The sequence below is a fragment of the Bufo bufo genome, chromosome 5 (genome assembly GCF_905171765.1).
Source record: "Bufo bufo chromosome 5, aBufBuf1.1, whole genome shotgun sequence".
Taxonomy (NCBI): Eukaryota; Metazoa; Chordata; class Amphibia; order Anura; family Bufonidae; genus Bufo; species Bufo bufo.
The window spans coordinates 100601509-100624223 of record NC_053393.1 but is presented as its reverse complement, the minus strand read 5'-3'; the positions used below and the strand labels follow the sequence as shown (position 1 = coordinate 100624223).

At 41.6% G+C, this 22715-nt stretch overlaps 1 protein-coding gene across 2 annotated transcripts in view; it reads left to right on the top strand.

Annotated features, from left to right (window-relative positions):
• Positions 1-22715, top strand: part of LOC121001736 (polyamine-modulated factor 1-binding protein 1-like) — a 370872-nt gene that overhangs the window by 147453 nt on the left and 200704 nt on the right. For both annotated transcript variants that reach the window (XM_040432927.1, XM_040432926.1), the window contains exons 16-18: positions 6629-6796; positions 10737-10904; positions 13610-13741. In XM_040432927.1, the coding sequence (XP_040288861.1) occupies positions 6629-6796; positions 10737-10904; positions 13610-13741 (468 nt within the window). The remainder of the gene's footprint in view (positions 1-6628; positions 6797-10736; positions 10905-13609; positions 13742-22715) is intronic.

Sequence of the window (22715 nt, the reverse complement as noted above, 5' to 3'; positions counted from 1 at the left end):
TAAAAATGAAATCATTGTGTAAAACTTACATAAATAAAAAAAATAGTATACATATTAGGTATCGCTGCGTCCGTGACAACCTGCTCTATAAAATTACCACATGATCTAACCTGTCAGATGAATGTTGTCAATAACAAAAAATAAAAACGTGCCAAAAAATCTATTTCTTGTTACCTTGCCGCACAAAAAGTGTAATATAGAGCAACCAAAAATCATATGTACCCTAAACTAGTACCAACAAAACTGCCACCCTATCCCGTAGTTTCTAAAATGGGGTCACTTTTATGGAGTTTCTACTCTAGGGGTGCATCAGGGGGGCTTCAAATGGGACATGGTGTAAAAAAAAACTGTCCAGCAAAATCTGCCTTCCAAAAACCGTATGGCGTTCCTTTCCTTCTGCGCCCTGCCGTGTGCCCGTACAGCAGTTTACGACCACATATGGGGTGTTTCTGTAAACTACAGAATCAGGGCCATAAATAATGAGTTTTGTTTGGCTGTTAACCCTTGCTTTGTAACTGGAAAAAAAATATTAAAATGGAAAATCTGCCAAAAAAGTGAAATTTTTAAATTGTATCTCTATTTTCCATTAAATCTTGTGCAACACCTAAAGGGTTAACAAAGTTTGTAAAATCAGTTTTGAATACCTTGAGGGGTGTAGTTTCTTAGATGGGGTCACTTTTATGGAGTTTCTACTCCAGGGGGGCTTCAAATGGGACATGGTGCCAAAAAAACAGTCCAGCAAAATCAGCCCTCCAAAAACCAAACGGCGCACCTTTCACTCTACGCCCCGCTGTGTGCCCGTACAGTAGTTTACGGCCACATATGGGGTGTTTCTGTAAACAGCAGAGTCAGGGCAATAAAGATACAGTCTTGTTTGGCTGTTAACCCTTGCTTTGTTAGTGGAAAAAATGGGTTAAAATGGAAAATTAGGCAAAAAAATGAAATTCTCAAATTTCATCGCCATTTGCCAATAACTCCTGTGCAACACCTAAAGGGTTAACGATGTATGTAAAATCAGTTTTGAATAGCTTGAGGGGTGTAGTTTCTTAGATGGGGTCACTTTTAGGGAGTTTCTCCTCTAGGGGTGCATCAGGGGGCTTCAAATGGGACATGGTGTAAATAAACCAGTCCATAAAAATCAGCCCTCCAAAAACCATACGGCGCACCTTTCACTCTACGCCCCGCTGTGTGGCCGTACAGTAGTCTACGGCCACATATTGGGTGTTTCTGTAAACGGCAGAGTCAGGGCAATAAAGATACAGTCTTGTTTGGCTGTTAACCCTTGATTTGTTAGTGGAAAAAATGGGTTAAAATGAAAAATTAGACAAAAAAATGAAATTCTCAAATTTCCTCCCCATTTGCCAATAACTCTTGTGCAACACCTAAAGGGTTAACAACGTATGCAAAATCAGTTTTGAATACCTTGAGGGGTGTAGTTTCTTAGATGGGGTCATTTTTGGGTGGTTTCTATAATGTAAGCCTCGCAAAGTGACTTGAGACCTGAACTGGTCCCTAAAAATTGAGTTTTTGTAAATTTCTGAAAAATTTCAAGATTTGCTTCTAAACTTCTAAGCCTTATAACATCCCCAAAAAATAAAATATCATTCCCAAATCAATTCTAACAAGAAGTAGACATATGGGGAATGTAAAGTCATCACAATTTTTTGGGGTATTACTATGTATTACAGAAGTAGAGAAACTGAAACTTTGAAATTTGCAAATTTTTCAAAATTTTTTGTTAAATTAGGTATTTTTTGGTGCAAAAAAAATAATTTTTTTGACTTCATTTTACCAGTGTCATGAAGTACAATATGTGACGAAAAAACAATCTCAGAACGGCCTGGATAAGTCAAAGCGTTTTAAAGTTATCAGCACTTAAAGGGACTCTGGTCAGATTTTCAAAAAATGGCCTGGTCCTAAGGTGTAAAAAGGCTGTGTCCTTAAGGGGTTAACGGTCATACTACAGAGAGTATAGTTACGACTTTGGAAAAAATTGTTAATATGTATCCTATATACCAGATGTTTCCTTTAGGAGAATGTTCACATTACATTTTCAGCCTTTTACAGGAAGCGCTGACTTATGTCTCTGAAATATCCCACTACAGGGAGTGCAGAATTATTAGGCAAGTTGTATTTTTGAGGATTAATTTTATTTTTGAACAACAACCATGTTCTCAATGAACCCAAAAAACTCATTAATATCAAAGCTGAATATTTTTGGAAGTAGTTTTTAGTTTGTTTTTAGTTTCAGCTATTTTAGGGGGATATCGGTGTGTGCAGGTGACTATTACTGTGCATAATTATTAGGCAACTTAACAAAAAACAAATATATACCCATTTCAATTATTTATTTTTACCAGTGAAACCAATATAACATCTCAACATTCACAAATATACATTTCTGACATTCAAAAACAAAACAAAAACAAATCAGTGACCAATATAGCCACCTTTCTTTGCAAGGACACTCAAAAGCCTGCCATCCATGGATTCTGTCAGTGTTTTGATCTGTTCACCATCAACATTGCGTGCAGCAGCAACCACAGCCTCCCAGACACTGTTCAGAGAGGTGTACTGTTTTCCCTCCGTGTAAATCTCACATTTGATGATGGACCACAGGTTCTCAATGGGGTTCAGATCAGGTGAACAAGGAGGCCATGTCATTAGATTTTCTTCTTTTATACCCTTTCTTGCCAGCCACGCTGTGGAGTACTTGGACGCGTGTGATGGAGCATTGTCCTGCATGAAAATCATGTTTTTCTTGAAGGATGCAGACTTCTTCCTGTACCACTGCTTGAAGAAGGTGTCTTCCAGAAACTGGCAGTAGGACTGGGAGTTGAGCTTGACTCCATCCTCAACCCGAAAAGGCCCCACAAGCTCATCTTTGATGATACCAGCCCAAACCAGTACTCCACCTCCACCTTGCTGGCGTCTGAGTCGGACTGGAGCTCTCTGCCCTTTACCAATCCAGCCACGGGCCCATCCATCTGGCCCATCAAGACTCACTCTCATTTCATCAGTCCATAAAACCTTAGAAAAATCAGTCTTGAGATATTTCTTGGCCCAGTCTTGACGTTTCAGCTTGTGTGTCTTGTTCAGTGGTGGTCGTCTTTCAGCCTTTCTTACCTTGGCCATGTCTCTGAGTATTGCACACCTTGTGCTTTTGGGCACTCCAGTGATGTTGCAGCTCTGAAATATGGCCAAACTGGTGGCAAGTGGCATCTTGGCAGCTGCATGCTTGACTTTTCTCAGTTCATGGGCAGTTATTTTGCGCCTTAGTTTTTCCACACGCTTCTTGCGACCCTGTTGACTATTTTGAATGAAACGCTTGATTGTTCGATGATCACGCTTCAGAAGCTTTGCAATTTTAAGAGTGCTGCATCCCTCTGCAAGATATCTCACTATTTTTGACTTTTCTGAGCCTGTCAAGTCCTTCTTTTGACCCATTTTGCCAAAGGAAAGGAAGTTGCCTAATAATTATGCACACCTAATATAGGGTGTTGATGTCATTAGACCACACCCCTTCTCATTACAGAGATGCACATCACCTAATATGCTTAATTGGTAGTAGGCTTTCGAGCCTATACAGCTTGGAGTAAGACAACATGCATAAAGAGGATGTAGTCAAAATACTCATTTGCCTAATAATTCTGCACGCAGTGTATGTAGACATACAGTGGGATATCATCTATAGCAGGCATGCTCAACCTGCGGCCCTCCAGCTGTTTCAAAACTACAACTCCCATCATTCCCTGACAGCCTACAGCTTTCATCCTACAGAAGGGCATCGTGGGACTGGTAGTTTTACAACAGCTGGAGGGCTGCAGTTTGATCATCCCTGATCTATAGGTTCCCATGTATAGTCTTTTCTAGTCATTTAGAAAAAAATTATACCAGTGGACTCTCTTGGTCTCTGTTTGGGGAGCAGAACCTTATGACTACCTTTGACATATACTGTAGGTTCAATGGGTTATCTCATGATTAATGTAAAAAATAAAAATCATACATCACAGTACATGACAAGCTCTTTCTAACAAAGCTAGAACCAGCCCTGTACCTCACATGGACCCAGAGATCTCCCCATTCATTGCTCTGCTAGATTTATATCAAGCTGGTAGCTCAGGGGGCGTATTCTTTGCTGCAGATCTCTCCCTAGCACAGCTAAGGAAGCAGTTGAAGTTTGGAACTGAGCATGTGCGTCCACCTCAGCGAAAAATACATAGCAATAAGAAAAAACAAAGCAGGTGGCACTATGCAGATACAGTTTATTGAATAACTCAGTGGCTATGCTAAACTTTAATGACATGCAGTTACAAAAGTATTGAGATCCAGGTACTTTTTTGAAAACCTAAATATTTTTTGTAGGACAACCTCTTTAAGGCCTTTTCTTTGTGTACTGACCAAGCATAGGGCCTTGTATGTTTTGTACGTACATTAGAGAAATTACTTGGAAATATCATTATAAATGGGGTAGTTTCATGTGATCCGCACAATTTGGTATCTCAACCAACTGGAAAAATGTGGTTGGCTTCAGTCAGTGAAGAAGTGGCTGTGCTTGTGCATCTTCACTATGGAAAGAGATGCCCAAACAGTGCACCCACCTCTTCATTGAAGCCAGTGCAGCTGGTGATTTGTGTTGGCAGATGGGGGTGTCATGGACCCCTGTGCTCCTGACAGATAGGTGTCCCATTGGTAAAATCTCAAGTACCTCCTGTGTTACCACATTAGATAATCCTCACACCATGGTTGTCTAAACCCACGATTGCCTGCAACATCTTACACATCGTCTGTATGCCAAACCAGAAAGCCAGCACTAGAAATACTGATGCTTACATGACATCGTTCAGTGGTCTCCAGGGTCCATGGGGTATACAGAGCAGCTGCTATATTTTACCATGAATTCTCAAACACTTTTACTTTTTTTCCCAAGTAAAAATATAGTGTTACGTTGCGCACATAGACGGTAAAATCCAGGGCTGTTAATGACCATTGAGTAATGTGCCTCAGCAAGCTTTTTAGAATCGCAAATAGAATTTCATGGCTTCCTTTGCTGTAAATCAGAACGTGTGTTTCTGGGGCACTTTTAATCCTGGCTTAATACACAATTATTTTTTAATAATCGCAGCCTTAGAACTGCAGCTGTGAACTCACTCCTCTCGCCAGCTGACCGGAGTAAGTCGTTTTATGTGGCTAATATTGCTCACCATGTCAGGAGAGGAGAGTTATTTTCTTCAGGTGTGTTTGAGTAAAGTCTCCTAATTTCATTACATTTAAAGGCAGTGCGAAAATAAAACATGTCATCTCCCTTGATATTGCAGTGTTTGGTCAAATTGAAACGTTGTGTGATTACTTCCTACATTCTCTCACTGCTTTATAAGGGCACGTAGTTGAGGAAACACAACTGCGCCACCGTTCTGTACACCAAGCTTTCCGCAAGGCACCAACAGCATTGTGAACCTTCTTACAACATGGAATCCATCGAAATGGACCTGTTTCAGGGGTTTTCCACTTTTAGTTCTGAGATAATAAAGTGATGTGAGGAAAGATAAAATGAAGACTCTACAGAGTCCTATAATGTACCAAAACCTGCCAGTGATGTTCTGAAGTGATCGTTCCTCATTGATTTTAGTAGGGTTGACTTGAGTAGGGACAAAAGGCACTAATTAAATTAGTGCCTTTCCTTAGTTGAAAGGGTTATGTCATGATCAATGTAAAAAATGAAAATATATTGTACATGACACAATCTCTAACAAAGCTAGAACCAGCCCTGTACCTCACATGGATTGATCCATCTGCTCTGCTAGATTTATACCAAGATCAAGGTTAGTGTCCTTTCTTCTGCAGCTCAGGGGAGTGTCCTTTCTTTTCTAGCTCTCTCCCTATCACATCTCAGGAGGCAGTTGAAGGATGAAACTGAGCATGTGTGACCACTTCAGTGAGAAGGACAAAGAAATAAGAAAAGAAAAAAAAGCAGGTGGCGCTATACAGATACATTTTATTGAATAACTCAGTGGCTATGCTACATTTTTAATTACATTTAGTTACAAAAGTATTCAGATCCAGGCGCTGGTTTGAATATTTTTTGTGGGACAACCAGTTTAAGCTGACCTTACACATGAGTTAACCGTCAGACGAACACTTGTTTGGCTGACACTTTTTAACTATCTCTCCTGCTGATCCTTCCTTTAACAGAGCATGCATATGTAGTGAATGGAGAGAAGAGAGAAAGCATGCAACATGTCCGATCTTTATCTCCACCGACATTAGCAGCAGGGAAAAGTCAGGAGGACACTATACACATTAGATGGCCGGCTACAGACTAGTTTGGCACATCTCTCTGTTCAGCTTTCTGAAACGGGAAGCTCAGTGCCATTCCAATTGTAGTGGCCATGCTTGGCTACTTTGGCTTAGTTCCCAGAGATCTGATATTGATGATCCATCCTGAAGATGCATCTTCAATATGTGGAGCCTGGGAACCCCTTTAATAAAGTTTTTGTTGTATCTGTTTCCACTAATTTGGCTGTATGGCTTCTAAGTGTCATTGTCAGCCGTGATCCATGGTGCTAACTAGAAGGATTCACCTGTGTGTATAGCATAAAAAGTTGACCTATTGCATTATATGTTTAAGATTAAAGAGCAAGAAAATCGACTAATACGATTGGAAGATGAAATCCGTCAGTTACAGGAGAAAAGTAGTTCTTCTCAAAGTGATCTACTAGAAGCCCAAGCCCAGATGAAAATGCTCCTCCTAAATGTTTCTACGGCAAAGAAACAGATGAAATATTACACAACACAGGTAATATTTTCCATCTGGTGTCACTTGTATTGTGTAAGCATAGATATGCTGCCTACATAGATATATCGATGATGTACCGTCTGCTCCCCAGATCTTCCATGTGGGTAATCTAAGCCAAGGAACAAATGGAAATCTAGTCCATTTCTAACGGATATGTACAATCATACAATAGGCATCTATACAATTTCAATTTGGCTCAATTTACCAGCCTTTTTGAATTTTCTTTACCCTGATAGGTGCTTTTTTCTCTGTGCTCGGCCTGTAAAAATACAGAATCAACCTTCTGTGGGCGTTTAGTGCAGGGGGAGTATGTTTGAATAGAGGAGGCTGGTCACATGACCCTCCATCAGCAGCCATTTTATAGACAGAACCTCCCTGTGGAGAGCACAAAATATCTGGCAAACAATGGGGCATACCTTCTGAAATAAAAAAAATACATAATTTCAAAAAAGGCTATATTAGTAAATTTCATATTATTGTCTTTACTAGAAGCTACAAAGCTAGAACCAGTCTTGTACCTCACATGGGTCCAAAGATCTCCACAATCACTGTTCCAATTGCCCTGCTAGATTATCTTCGGCCTGAAAGCTCAGGGGGCATGTCTTTCTGCTGCAGCTCTCTCCCTCTCTCTCAGTTGAAGATTTAAACTGAGCATGTGCGACCAGCTCAGTGAGATGGACAAAAAAAAAATAAGGAAAAGAACAAACAGCAGGGGGTGCCATACAGATACATTTTATTGAATAGTTCACTGGCTATACAACATTTTTAATTACATGCAATTACAAAAGTACTCAAATGCAGGTGGTGGTTTGTAAAATGTAGACTATGCTTCGTGACACAACCCCATTAAATTCCATTCATTTCACTCTGTTTCACAGCCATGGAGAAAACCACTATTAGGGTACTTTCTCACTAGTGTTAGAAGAATCAGGCAGGCAGTTCCATTGCCGGAAATCCGTATGCAAACGGATAGCATTTGACAGAACTCAGTACTTTAACGCTAGTGTGAAAGTACCCTAACGCTGAATTTACATCACCTTTAGAATCAACAGTTTGTGTGTATACTGGGAAAGTCTGCTGAACATGTACAGTCATGTGAAAAAATTAGGACACCCTTTGAAAGCATGTGGTTTTTTGTAACATTTTTAATAAATGGTTATTTCATCTCCGTTTCAACAATACAGAGAGATTAAAGTAATCCAACTAAACAAAGAAAACTGAAGAAAAGTCTTTTCAAGATCTTCTGTAAATGTCATTCTACAAAAATGCCTATTCTAACTGAGGAAAAAGATAGGACACCCTCACATGTATTCCCTCTTAAATTGGCTCAGATCTCACACAGGTATATCACACCAGGTGCACATAATTAGTAGATCGTTACTCTGCATGTTGAATGAGGCTTGCCCTATTTAAACCTCAGACATTGAGTTTGGTGTGCTCCTGACTGTTGAAGTGAGAGTGAGCACCATGGTGAGAGCAAAAGAGCTGTCAGAGGACTTCAGAAAAAAGATTGTAGCAGCCTATGAGTCTGGGAAGGGATTTAAAAAGATCTCAAAAGATTTTGAAATCAGCCATTCCACTGTCCGGAAGATAGTCTACAAGTGGAGGGCTTTCAAAACAACTGCCAACATGCCCAGGACTGGTCGCCCCAGCAAGTTCACCCCAAGAGCAGACCGCAAGATGCTAAAAAAGGTATCCAAAAACCCTAAAGTGTCATCTCGAGAACTACAGCAGGCTCTGGCTACTGTTGATGTAGAAGTACATGCCTCTACAATCCGAAAGAGACTGTACAAGTTTAACTTGCATGGGAGGTGTGCAAGGAGGAAACCTTTGCTTTCCAAGAGAAACATCGAGGCCAGACTGACATTTGCCAGCGATAAAGTTGACAAAGACCAGGACTTCTGGAATAATGTTCTTTGGACAGATGAGTCCAAAATTGAATTATTTGGACACAACAGCAGAGGACATGTTTGGCGTAAACCAAACACAGCATTCCAAGAAAAGAACCTCATACCAACTGTGAAGCATGGAGGTGGAAGTGTCATGGTTTGGGGCTGCTTTGCTGCAGCAGGACCTGGTCAGCTCACCATCATAGAATCCACGATGAATTCTACTGTGTATCAGAAGGTGCTTGAAGAACATGTGAGACCATCAGTTAGAAAATTAAAGCTGAAGCGGAACTGGACCATGCAACATGACAATGACCCAAAACATACTAGTAAATCAACCAAAGATTGGCTGAAAAAGAAGAAATGGAGAGTCCTGGAATGGCCAAGTCAAAGTCCAGATTTGAATCCCATTGAGATGCTGTGGGGTGACTTGAAAAGGGCTGTACGTGCAAGAAACCCCTCAAACATCTCACAGCTGAAAAAGTTCTGCATTGAGGAGTGGGGTAAAATTTCCTCAGACCGATGTCGAAGACTGGTAGATGGCTACAAGAACCGTCTCACTGCAGTTATTTCAGCCAAAGGAGGTAACACTCGCTATTAGGGGCAAGGGTGTCCTATCTTTTTCCTCAGTTAGAATAGGCATTTTTGTAGAATGACATTTACAGAAGATCTTGAAAAGACTTTTCTTCAGTTTTCTTTGTTTAGTCGGATTACTTTAATCTCTCTGTATTGTTGAAACGGAGATGAAATAACCATTTATTAAAAATGTTACAAAAAACCACATGCTTTCAAAGGGTGTCCTAATTTTTTCACATGACTGTATATAAGCCAAGCATATCCATAGGTCTCCATTTAACTGTAAATATCAGAATAAGGCTGACGCTTTTCATGCATAGAATTTTTCTAGACCTATGACACCTCATAAACATCCATCACCATCTTGGTTGAATTATTGCAGTAGACCAATGTTTTGCTGTCACAGGCCTTCTCCATCACCCTGCTAGGTCACTCAGTGTAATGCACAAATGCTGTCCTTTTCCAGTGCACACCCGCAGCCATTGCTCTAGCAATTTCATGGCCCCTTCTACTTGGCATTTCCATTCTTGCAAATGAGAAGCAATAGACAGACAAATATCAGGGGTCATTGTAGACCAGTCTGAGGTTAGTAATATTGATTAAAACAACTGAAAACTAAACATACGCAAAGGTAAGTAAAGGGTAAGTCTTTTTGCTTTGATAGTGAGAGCTTATAGTTTTTTATTCAAAATCCAAGAAATTTTACATTTCTAAACGTGATCTTTGGGGAGCAATGATATATTCAGGTGACAGAATAATCCTTCACATTGTAGCAGGTTGTACTTTGGACGCAATTTTATTATAATTCAGTGTGAAATATCTCAGTGGAAATTATTATGTATGCAACGCAGAGCAGGAATATGAACAGTTTTCCTAAAAGTAATCTGTGTCCCAGCTTTATTAAATCCCCCCTTGTTGTAGGCACATTGAGCAGTAGGTAAAATTGGTATTGCAATCTGAATTGTTCACATAAGTAATTTAACAGAGTATTGGAGCTTGTACAGTAATAAGGCTTGTTTTAATCCTCTGGTTGTGGCTTCTGACACCATGGCACTGCACATTGCTTCTGTTTGCCCCTGTGGGGAGGTTAGATGACTGGAGGATTACAAAAACCCTGTCTTTTATTATTTGTACAGGCTCGATTCTCTGATAAAAGGAACGAAGAAAAATTGCATTCACACATTTGGCGAGGAACTCCTTACAACTGTATCTTCACATGCAGGTCAGGCATTGGCTGCTACTTTATGTGTGCCCCCGTCATCAGAATAGGAAAACTTAAAGAGAATTGTTTAAAGATCTCGATCACAGTTAAAAAGCAGCTCTGGGCTGTAAAAAAAAAAAAGGGCTCAAAGTAGCGAGCGGTTGCTTTTGCTTTCCACCGCAATCACATGGTGATCTTTAAATAATCTCCTAAATGCTATAAAAAAGGCTTTCTTAAAAGGTCTTCATCAAACTGCATATTTTTTATGTTCAAGGCCGAATTTTATGAGGAAACGATAGCAAAGCTGCAAGAAGATTTGGAACATTCAAAGAGACACTGCAGAAAAAGCACAAAAAATCTGGAGTCTGCTGAGCAGAACCTGTGTGATTTGAGACTGGAAATAACTTTAATACAAGCAAATTACAAACAGACAGTCGAACAGGTAACACTGCTGGAGTCCTCTTTCGTCTGACTAGGTTTTGATGTTACAATGCCGGGCATAATTTTGGCACAATGGGCTTCATTTTTGTCTTATGTTTGGGTAGAGAACAATGAAAGTTACGTGTTGTGAGAATGTGCTTCAATTTAAAACAAGTGTTACAACACACAAGCATGGGGAGGGCAGCTCTTCTACACCGGAGTCCTTCATGTCTTGTCCAACTCTTTTCTATCTCATGGTCGTCTACACATGCCTTGACCGTGAGACAACATAGAAAAGGCACAGGTAACAATGGCAGTCGCACATCTGCTTCTCACAGGAGCAAGCTGATTTGGACTCTGACCTCTTGAATTTCTCTCTGAAGGTTTCTCAATTCTATCTTCAGCTTTTATGTAATTTGCATCTATCCATCCAATGAATCAGATTTTTGACCTTTTTATGACGACCACTGCCCACCTCCCCCAGAATAAAAAAATAAATAACTAATTACATTTTTGTAGAATCCCAGACTTTGCTTGTAATTAGAGATGAGCGAATTTCCGCTTATGTCTCCCCTGCATAACGGAAACGGGACTGATCCGTTTTGCAGCCCATACACTTCTAAAGGCATTCTGTTATGCATTCCGTCATAGAACTGCGTTATGGTCCGTGGTAATGGAATCCATAACGCAATTCACCTTTTACCAACAAATGAAGTGTGAATGAATTTCAAAATATGAAATTCGCTCATCTCTACTTGTAATCAAATTTATTTAATTTTTTTAAGAAAGGTATGCCAATAATAATAATAATAATAATAATAACATCATCCTCACAGAAGTTCAACTGGCTGCTTACCTTTTCAACTCTATCTTCTGTGACATTGGCAATATGTTTTCTTTCCTTCTAACCTCTCCCATGAGTTTTGGTGCCTGACAGCAGTGAATTGTCAGCTGAGTGGTCCCCAGCACAGTGTCAACGGAGCATCATCTCAGCCTTTGATACTGAGAGCTGGCCACCCACCAGACAATCCACTGGTAATGGGCACTGATAGTGGCCAATCGGGAGATGTTTAAAGTTGCACTTCTTTGAGGAACTGGACAGGTCCTCTTTAAAGAGGACATGTCACCGCTCCTGACATTCCTGTTTTAATAGTTACATGCATTCCGCGTGTAATAACCATTCTGGAGCATCTATTCTTATGGCTATGTTGTATCATTCCTTTATTATTTCTACTAGAAGTTATGAATGACTTTCTAGCAGTCTGCAGTAAGGGTACAGAGGGGAGGTAACAAGTTGGGGGTGTGTACCTGCACAGTGTCAAATTTGCAGCACTGATTGGATAGAGTGAGTCTGTGCAGGTACCCCCTCCAACTGGTTACCACCCCTCGGTACCCTTACTGCAGACTGCTAGAAAGTAATTAATAACTTCTAGTAGAAATAATAAAAGAATGGCATAACATGGAGCTATAAGAATAGATGTTCCAGAATTGTTATTACATGGAGAATGCGTGTAGTTATTAAAACAGGCATGTCAGGAGTGGTGAATGTCCTCTTTAAGAGCCCTGTTTGATGGCAGGACCATGTTCAGAAGGCTGTATGCCCATGAAGTCCACTGCTACCTTTGTAACTGCATCTCTGGTGGTGGTTTATTATTTCCTTCTAACCTCTCACATGAGTTTTGGTACCTGATAGCAGTGAATTGTCAGCTGAGCATCCCCCAGCGCTTGGTGTCAATGGAGCATCACCTCAGCTCTTGATACTGATCGCTGACCGCCCACCAAACAATTTACTGCTATCAGGAACCAAAGCCAACGACACTGTGGACTTAGTGGATCAACAGGAGAGGTTAGATGAGAAAGAACAACAGCGCAGGAGTCCGAGTTTAGGCAGCTGCAGAGGTATGCACTTCTGTAAGGAACTTGACAGGCCCTCTTTAAGAGCCCTGTTTGACGGTAGAACAATAATAATAATAATATATAGTGCCAATATATTCTGCAGCGCTTTACAATCAAAGGGTTCATGTACAAAGATGTATAAAGCATACATTATATAGCAACGAAACAAGTCAACAATTAAAACAAGAGGAATGAGGCCCCTGCTCATAAGAGCTTACTATCTATGAGGAGATGGGAGATTGACAGGGTTTGTATGTGTGGTGGGTAAAGGTTTGCAAGCAGCTGAAGCAGCTGAAGCAGGTGGATGAGGATTAGGGGAAATATCCCCTGAAGTTAAAAGCAAAAGAATTGAGAGAAACAGCAAATGGTTAAAGGGGTAACCATCAGATTGGTGGGGTCCTACCGCTGGGACCCCCACCAATCACAAGAACAGGGGCCCCGTACCCTTTGTTCCAGCGGTAGAACTCCCACGATCTGATAGTTATCACCTGTCCTGTGGATAGGGGACAGGGAATCCATCATTCCTGTCATTATTGGGGTTCCCAGAAATCTGACCTAACAGTCAGTGAGTAGGGGTAATAATCCAGTGGATAATGTGTTCTTACCGAAATACCCTGTAACTGGAACAATTCTAGTTAGATACATCCACGTGACCTTTCTGTGAAACTGGTGCACAAAAACAGCCAATCTGTCACCTTATTTTTTTGAACAGGCACATAATTTTTTTTATTACAGAACGATTGGTTACATGAAATCAGTATGAAGGACAGTAGCACAGAGAAGGTTTTTTTGTTTTATGGGACAATTAATGGCGCTTTATCCTATTTCTAGCTAAATGTGAAGACAGAGGAGAACTCCGTTCTCAGTGCTGAAGTCAAAAGGCTGAAGGAAGCACTTTCGGGGTTAAAGCAAGAATCCAAAGCCGAATTGTTGAAGCTTCAGCACAGAAGTACCAAAGAGGAGGTAACTTTCCATAGGCAAATGTTTGCAATCATTCTATCAAAGTTTCCAAAAATGAAAAACACTTTCTTGTTTTTTGTTTTTGAACCTAGTGGACTTTTCTGCATAGATGGTTAGGAGATCCTCCATCTGTTATCTAATTAGGAGCTACAAAGGTTGCATAAAAGTTTGGGAGCTTGCTTGAATGTTCCTTGTGATTGAAACCATTAAGATAAAATTTCTCTCCCGTGGCTTCAAAGATTTATTGTTCCCTTCTAGAGTTACAACTCATGGTCTTGAAGGGGTTAAGTAATACAAGATGTTCAAGGTAGCAAGCGTGTTTCATCATTACTTTTTGAGCTGATTCTGGGACCTTAATGACTCGTAATTATAACTTTTTTTTCTGCAAAGTCAAGACAATTTGCTTTTAACTCCTGACCTCTTGTGATTTTAGACCATGCAGTGTTTTCATTACTTAATAAGAAAAGTTTTCAGGCCTCAGAGAATCGTAATATTGTAATGAGACACAGAGCAACACTTCTAATTGTATGAAAAATGAGAGCTGACTTGCAGTCATTTCTTAAGATGTACCTTCTGCACATACTTGTCATAGCTAGCTAAAAAGCTTGCCTAGTATTTAGGTCCAGGATACCCTCCTGGGATATTATTTGGGGGAAAAAAAAATATCACATAACGTAGAAATTATTCCCTGATTTATCTCTTTTTTTTTCTTCTTTTTTTTCGTATTTTGCTTTTCTGATTTCCCTCTTGGAAAGTAGAAAGTAATTTGTGCCTTCAAAATAAATGCTAAATGTTTAGTTGTTGCTCAAGGTATCTGATTTGGGTTGCCATTGTTGAAATACGTGGGTCATAAAATGGCATGAGCCTCTGCACCACTTTATAAATATGTTGTCATGTGGGCCCCTTCTATTTTAACCTGACAGAGTGAATGTTAAAATATTGAGTAAAACGAAAGAATAGAGCAAGGGATCTGTCAGGAGCATAATGACCACTGGTCATCTGCTCACGGTCTGATTTTCTGGCATTTTAAAATGCATCAACAAATACATTTTTTAAACGGAATTTTTTTTCTTTTAATGTACCATAGCACGCATTTTAGTGCTATTTATTGCTATTTTGTACTCGTGTTTTTCTAGTCATTTGCTTATGTAGTCAGCAAATCTAGAATATTTAACTGCGCGGTGATTACCATAACGGGAAAAAAAACGAAACAAAAGACTACATTTTTTAGTCACCTTGTCCCCTGCAAAAAAGTTAACAGTAATCAAAAAAGTCATACGGTACATACCACATAAAAGGTATCAATAATTACTACAGTTCATTCTTAAACAAAAAAACAAAAAAGCCATCATACAGTTCTGTGGACAAAAATATAAAAAAAACGTATGGCTGTCAGAAAATGGCGATGCAAAGAAAATGAAGATTATTTTATTTTTCAACGTTTAAAAAAATAAAAAGTAATAAAACAAAATAAAAACTATACAAGTTTGGTATCGTAGTAATCATATTGAGCTGCATAATAAAGCCATCATGTCATTGTTAGCGCAGTTTTTCAATACAAGACATGGTAAAAATGCATCTTTCTCGTGCATGGCATTGGGGGACACAGCACCATGGGTATATGCCCAGCTGCCACTAGGAGGCTGACACTAGAAACAAAAAAAAGTGTTGGCTCCACCCAGGTGGGCTATACCCCTCTGCCAGAGCCGAGAGAAATTAGTCTAGTTCTAGTGTCCGTAGGAGGCAGACATGACCTGCTATCTTTTTTTCGCAGGTCATCCTGCTAATTTTATTTTTTATTTTTATTTTTTTTCTCTGCAGGTTTCGGCCTGCTGCAGGGGTGGCTCCATCGTGTTCCACTTTAGTTGCCCCCCCTGCGGGCGCATACTCAGGTACCCGGCAGCCACCCAGTCCCCGCTTGATTTACTTCCGCAGTGGAATTCCGGCGGACCCACGGCTTCCGTGTTGAGTCCGCCGAGGGGGTGGTCCTTGCTGCGTCTGAAGACGTCGGAAGGCGAGTATGGAGGATCTTTGCTCAGTATCCTGTATTCCCTTCCCTCCCCCCCCTGAATCCCTGGCGCAGTCCTTGGACCGTCTGCCTGCTCAGATTGCGGCCGCCTCTGGCAGGGACCCTCCCGCTGGGGATGTCCGTTCTCGCTCTGGCACGTGGTCCCGCAAGCGACCTCGTATGGTCTCGGCTGGGTCCCACTCCTCCTCAGCTACCCCGGATCACTCCCCGGTTAGGTCTGAGTCGGGCGAGATTTCTTCTTCAGCCGCTTCCGCCGCTCCTGGGGACTCCTCCGCTTCTGATTCTGAATCAGAGCGGTGCTCGGCGATGTCTGCGGCCATACAGGATCTCATCAAAGCCATCCGGGACGCGCTCCATGTGCAGGACGTCCCTTCTTCCTCCTCCCTGGAGTCGGTGTCCTTCCGCCGTTCTAGACGGTCCACTGTGGTCTTCCCGAATCACGAGGATCTTGACGCACTTCTGGCCAAGGAGTGGCGTCACCCTGATCGGCGCCTTCATCTTACCAAAGCCTCTGATGTCCCTTATCCTTTTTCTGAGGAATCTGTCAATCTCTGGACGGTTCCTCCTCAGGTAGACCCTCAGGTTGCTCGCCTGGCGAAAGCTACTACCCTTCCCCTTGCTGACGCGGCTTCCTTGTCGGATCCCGCTGACAAACGGGTCGACTCCCTGGCCAAGTCTGTTTTCGTGGCAGCGGGTGCCGCCATCTGCTCTGCGTTTGCCGCCTCCTGGGTGGCTAAGGCCTGCGCTAAACAGGCAAAACAGCTTGTCTGTGCCTTACCCCCAGACTCAGACCTGTCAAGCCTGCGCATCACCCTCTCAGCTCTTGCCCAGTTCGGGTGGCTCATCAACCACTCTAAGTCCTCCCTCATCCCATGCTGGAGGATACTCTTTCTGGGCATGATCTTCGACACTCGCCTACTAGTGTGAAAGTAGCCTTAGATATTGCGAACAAGAATGCTGTAGGTACTGTTGACAGATCTTATTTTTACTTTTACTAAAAGTAAGGAGCGGAGCTGTGTCTTACTTTGTCTTCTATAAATACCCGGAAGAAGCCTAGCGTTAAAACTGGGGAATTTGTGATGCTCTTAAAATTAAAGCAACTCTCTGGTTCAATTAAGAAATTTACCTTAAAGGGCATCTGTCAGCAGTTTTGTACCTATGACACTGGCTGACCTGTTACATATGTGCTTGGCAGCTGAAGACATCTGTGTTGGTCCCATGTTCTTATGTGCCCACATTGCTGATAAAAATTATGTTAATATATGCAAATGAGCCTCTGGGAGCAGCGTTGCTATTACACATAGAGGCTCAGCTCTCTCTGCAACTACCGTGCCCTCTGCACTGAGATTGACATAGGCCAGGCAGTGAAAACATCAGCAGTTTTTATCCGCCCGATTCTCAGTATATTTGCCAGGTAGCTGCCAGAACTCCATCGGACTCCATTATAGTTAATGGGGGGGTTGGGCACTGTATCACCTGACAATGTCTGATCCAAAGAACTCCGGAGGCTGTACTTTTGCATTCCTTATACGGTCCGTATACGGAACCATTAATTTCAATGGTTCCGCAAAAAAAACGGAATGTACTCCGTATGCATTCCGTTTTCGTTTTTCCGTTTCGTTGAAAGATAGAACATGTCCTATTATTGCCCGCAAATCAGGCTCCAATCAAGTAAATGGGTCCGCAAAAAAAACTGAACACATACAGAAATGCATCCGTATGTCCTTCGTATCCGTTCCGTTTTTGCGGAACTATCTATTGAAAATTTTATGTCCAGCCCAATTTTTTTCTATGTAATTACTGTATATGCCATTCGGAAAAACAGAACAGAAACGTAAACACAGCGTAAACAAAAAAAAAAAACGGAACATCAGATCCGTGAAAAACGGACTGCAAAACACTGAAAAAGCCATACGGCCGTGTTAAAAAGGCCTTAGTCAACTATTTAGTACATATAGTACATAAGGCCTAAAAAAGACATTTGTCCATCCAGTTCGGCCTGTCATCCTGCAAGTTGATCCAGAGGAAGGCAAAAAAAAAACCCTGTGAGGTAGAAGCCAATTTTCCCCACTTTAGGGTAATAAAAAATTCCTTCCCGACTCCAATCAGAATAGCTCCCTGGATCAACGACACCTCTCTAGTAGCTATAGCCTGTAATAATATTACACTCCAGAAATACATCCAAGCCCCTCTTGAATTCCTTTATTGTACTCACCATCACCACCTCCTCAGGCAGAGAGTTCCATAGTCTCACTGCTCTTACCGTAAAGAATCCTTTGCTATATTTGTGTACAAACCTTCTTTCCTCCAGACGCAGAGGATGTCCCCTCGTCACAGTCACAGTCCTGGGGATAAATAGATGATGGGATAAATCTCTGTACTGACCCCTGATATATTTATACATAGTAATTAGATCTCCCCTCAGTCGTCTTTTTTCTAAAGTGAATAACCCTAATTTTGATAATCTTTCAGGGTACTGTAGTTACCCCATTCCAGTTATTACTTTAGTTGCCCTCCTCTGGACCTTCTCCAGCTCTGCTATGTCTGCCTTGTTTACAGGAGCCCAGAACTGTACACAGTACTCCATGTGTGGTCTGACTAGCGATTTGTAAAGTGGTAAGACTATGTTCTTATCACAGGCATCTATGCCCCTTCTGATGCAACCCATTATCTTATTGGCCTTGGCTGCAGCTGCCTGACACTGGTTTTTGCAGCTTAGTTTGCTGTTTATTAAAATTCCTAGATCCTTTTCCATGTCAGTGTTACCGAGTGTTTTACCATTTAGTATGTACGGGTGACTTGCATTATTCCTTCCCATGTGCATAACTTTACATTTGTCAGTGTTAAACCTCATCTGCCACTTATCTGCCCAAGCCTCCAATCTATCCAGATCCCTCTGTAGTAGTACACTGTCCTCTTCAGTGTAAATTACTTTACACAGTTTAGTGTCATCTGCAAAAATTGATACTTTACTATGCAAGCCTTCTACAAAATCATTAATAAATATATTGAAGAGAATAGGGCCCAATACTGACCCCTGAGGTACCCCACTAGTGACAGTGAGGTACCCCACTGGCTGGTATTTTATCCCCACCCCCAGTAGCAGCCCTCGTCTAGTCTATGTCCTGTGTCTGGTATTGCAGTTCATCTCCTTTCAAGATGATAGGGTTGAATTGCAACCCTAGACACAACCAACCAGACACAGACAATTTTTTCTAATCGTGGACAAACTTTTACATTTTCACTTGATTTAAGATACCTCTGTTGCATACTTTTTGGGCACCACAAGATTTTTCGTGAGATAAGAAATTCCAGAATAACATCATAAGAGTCATAGAATGCCTATAAAAAGTTTTTACCCCTTGAACCATTTTATTGTATAAAAAGCATTGAATCCTTACAAAGACCTGTCGCCACAAAATGCAGTGCAATATGCAGGCAGCGGGCTATAGAGCAGGATGAATGAACAGATTGATATATACACTGCTCAAAAAAATAAAGGGAACACAAAAATAACACATCCTAGATCTGAATTAATTAAATATTCTTCTGAAATACTTTGTTCTTTACATAGTTGAATGTGCTGACAACAAAATTACACAAAAAAAAAAATGGAAATCAAATTTTTTAACCCATGGAGGTCTGGATTTGGAGTCACCCTCAAAATTAAAGTGGAAAAACACACTACAGACTGATCCAACTTTGATGTAATGTCCTTAAAACAAGTCAAAATGAGGCTCAGTAGTGTGTGTGGCCTCCACGTGCCTGTATGACCTCCCTACAACGCATGTGCATGCTCCTGATGAGGTGGCGGACGGTCTCCTGAGGGATCTCCTCCCAGACCTGGACTAAAGCATCTGCCAACTCCTGGACAGTCTGTTGTGCAACGTGACGTTGGTGGATAGAGCGAGACGTGATGTCCCAGATGTGCTCAATTGGATTCAGGTCTGGGGAACGGGCGGGCCAGTCCATAGCATCAATGCCTTCGTCTTGCAGGAACTGCTGACACACTCCAGCCACATGAGGTCTAGCATTGTCTTGCATTAGGAGGAACCCAGGGCCAACCGCACCAGCATATGGTCTCACAAGGGGTCTGAGGATCTCATCTCGGTACCTAATGGCAGTCAGGCTACCTCTGGCGAGCACATGGAGGGCTGTGCGGCCCTCCAAAGAAATGCCACCCCACACCATTACTGACCCAATGCCAAACCGGTCATGCTGGAGGATGTTGCAGGCAGCAGAACGTTCTCCACGGCGTCTCCAGACTCTGTCACGTCTGTCACATGTGCTCAGTGTGAACCTGCTTTCATCTGTGAAGAGCACAGGGCGCCAGTGGCAAATTTGCCAATCTTGGTGTTTTCTGGCAAATGCCAAACGTCCTGCACGGTGTTGGGCTGTAAGCACAACCCCCACCTGTGGACGTCGGGCCCTCATATCACCTTCATGGAGTCTGTTTCTGACCATTTGAGCAGACACATGCACATTTGTGGCCTGCTGGAGGTCATTTTGCAGGGCTCTGGCAGTGCTCCTCCTGTTCCTCCTTGCACAAAGGTGGAGGTAGCGGTCCTGCTGCTGGGTTGTTGCCCTCCTACGGCCTCCTCCACGTCTCCTGATGTACTGGCCTGTCTCCTGGTAGCGCCTCCATGCTCTGGACACTACGCTGACAGACACAGCAAACCTTCTTGCCACAGCTCGCATTGATGTGCCATCCTGGATAAGTTGTACTACCTGAGCCACTTGTGTGGGTTGTAGACTCCGTCTCATGCTACCACTAAAGTGAAAGCACCGGCAGCATTCAAAAGTGACCAAAACATCAGCCAAGAAGCATAGGAACTGAGAAGTGGTCAGGTCACCACCTGCAGAACCACTCCTTTATTGGGGGTGTCTTGCTAATTGCCTATAATTTCCACCTGTTGTCTATCCCATTTGCACAACAGCATGTGAAATTGATTGTCACTCAGTGTTGCTTCCTAACTGGACAGTTTGATTTCACAGAAGTGTGATTGACTTGGAGTTACATTGTGTTGTTTAAGTGTTCCCTTTATTTTTTTGAGCAGTGTAGTTTTGTGGGAAAGATTCATTAAAACTTGTACCTTATTCATTTATAGCTCTGCATTTTCTAACTTCAATTGTACAGGGGGGTGGTATTAACAGTGATTGATAGCATTTCCTGTGTAAGTGTGTATACATAGATATCTGTCAATCACTGATAGTTGTACACAGGGGAGGTTTTATCAGCAATAGATAGTTTTCTTTGTGTAAGTGTGTATACAGTTATAGCTGTCAGTGACTGATAGTTGTACATTGTGGGAGGTGATATCAGTGAGTGATAGTATTCTCTGTGTAAGTTTGTATGCAGAGATAGCTGTTTGTCACTGATAGCTGTCTATGTGAGAAGTGTTATTATTGATTCATAGTATTCTCTGTGTAAGTGTGTATACAGAGGTAGCTGTCAGTCACTGATAGTTGTACAGAGGGAAGGTGTTATCAATAATTGATAGCATTCTCTATGTAAGTGTGTATACAGAGATAGCTGTCAGTTACTGATAGTTGTACACAGGGGAGGTGTTATTAGTTGTACACAGGGGAGGTGTTATCAGTGATACACAGGGGAGGTGTTATCAGTGATTAATAGCATTCTCTGCGTACGTGTGTATACAGAGATAGTTGTCAGTCACTGATAGTTCTACTTGGGGATAGGTGTTATAAGTGATTGATAGCATTCTCTTTGTAAGTGTGTATACAGAGATAGCTGTAGCCACCTCCATCCTGCCAACCTCCAATACCCGAGCTATCCTAAAACAGCTGATTGGTGGGAGTGCAGGTTGTCGAACCCCCACCAATAATATAGTGATGGCCATATCCTGGGTAGGCCTGCAATAACAAAAAAACACTTGCTAACATTAATAAAACATTTCCATGGTGAACTTTTGCTTTACATTATAGTGTATGTTGACCATGAGTATTGTTTTTATCTTAGAATCTTGCAGATACTTTCTTTTACTTCTTGGCCCAGTTTTTTTCCCTTCTTGTAACACTTTAACAGAAGCTTCATGTCACTCATTCCCAATACTCTTCACGCTTGCCTACTGTCCCCTTAAGGTATGGTAGCAATTTTCTTTATTCAATTCATGCTATGTTTTGTTGGTACAGTATATTATAGGGACAGGCAGATGGAATAGACAGAAGCAGATTGACTGACATTATAGTGGAATTACAGTACAGTCCTTGAAATTGCAGCCTGTACCATGGTGATTCAGGTTTGATGAAAACATGATGGAAAGAGAGAAAGGCCATCATATGTCAACTAATTAAAAACAGCTTTTGAGTTCTCGAAGTTATCAGGCGTTTTGCACCGTGATCATGAGGATGCCGCCTATTAGTTCCTCAGAAAGCCAAGAGATCGCTACTTGTAATACTTTGTACCTTATATCTCAGTGATACACTAGCTCATAGTTAACTAATAACCTAATTACTGCTTCAGAATAAATTATATTTTATAACTTAGCAATAGTATTATTTGGGTTCTGTACCTCACAGCAAAGTGCCTTCCTCAGGCTTGCACTATAAGCCATTGCTATCAGTGGTTCATTGTTTCTGGGCAGCAGATCCCCTGTTACACAGGAAGATCTGCTGCCCATAAACAGTGATGTTTGGTGCCGGCCGCAATATACAATCACCCGATGACCAGAGACCTCTTTATACAGGGCAGGTATCTGGAACTAGCATTTCTACAAATACTCACCCACAATAATTGGCCTGCTAATCAGTCAGTGTAAAAGGACATCATTGCTGCCATCAAATCTGACGGAAACCATTATGGAGCCTCCGACGAAAATGTGTGTACATAGCCTTCCTGGGGGATTTGCTGTTTGTGCACCATGTACAAAACTCGGGGATTACCTGCTGTCCTGTGTAAAACTGCAAAGAACACATTGCGATTTCATG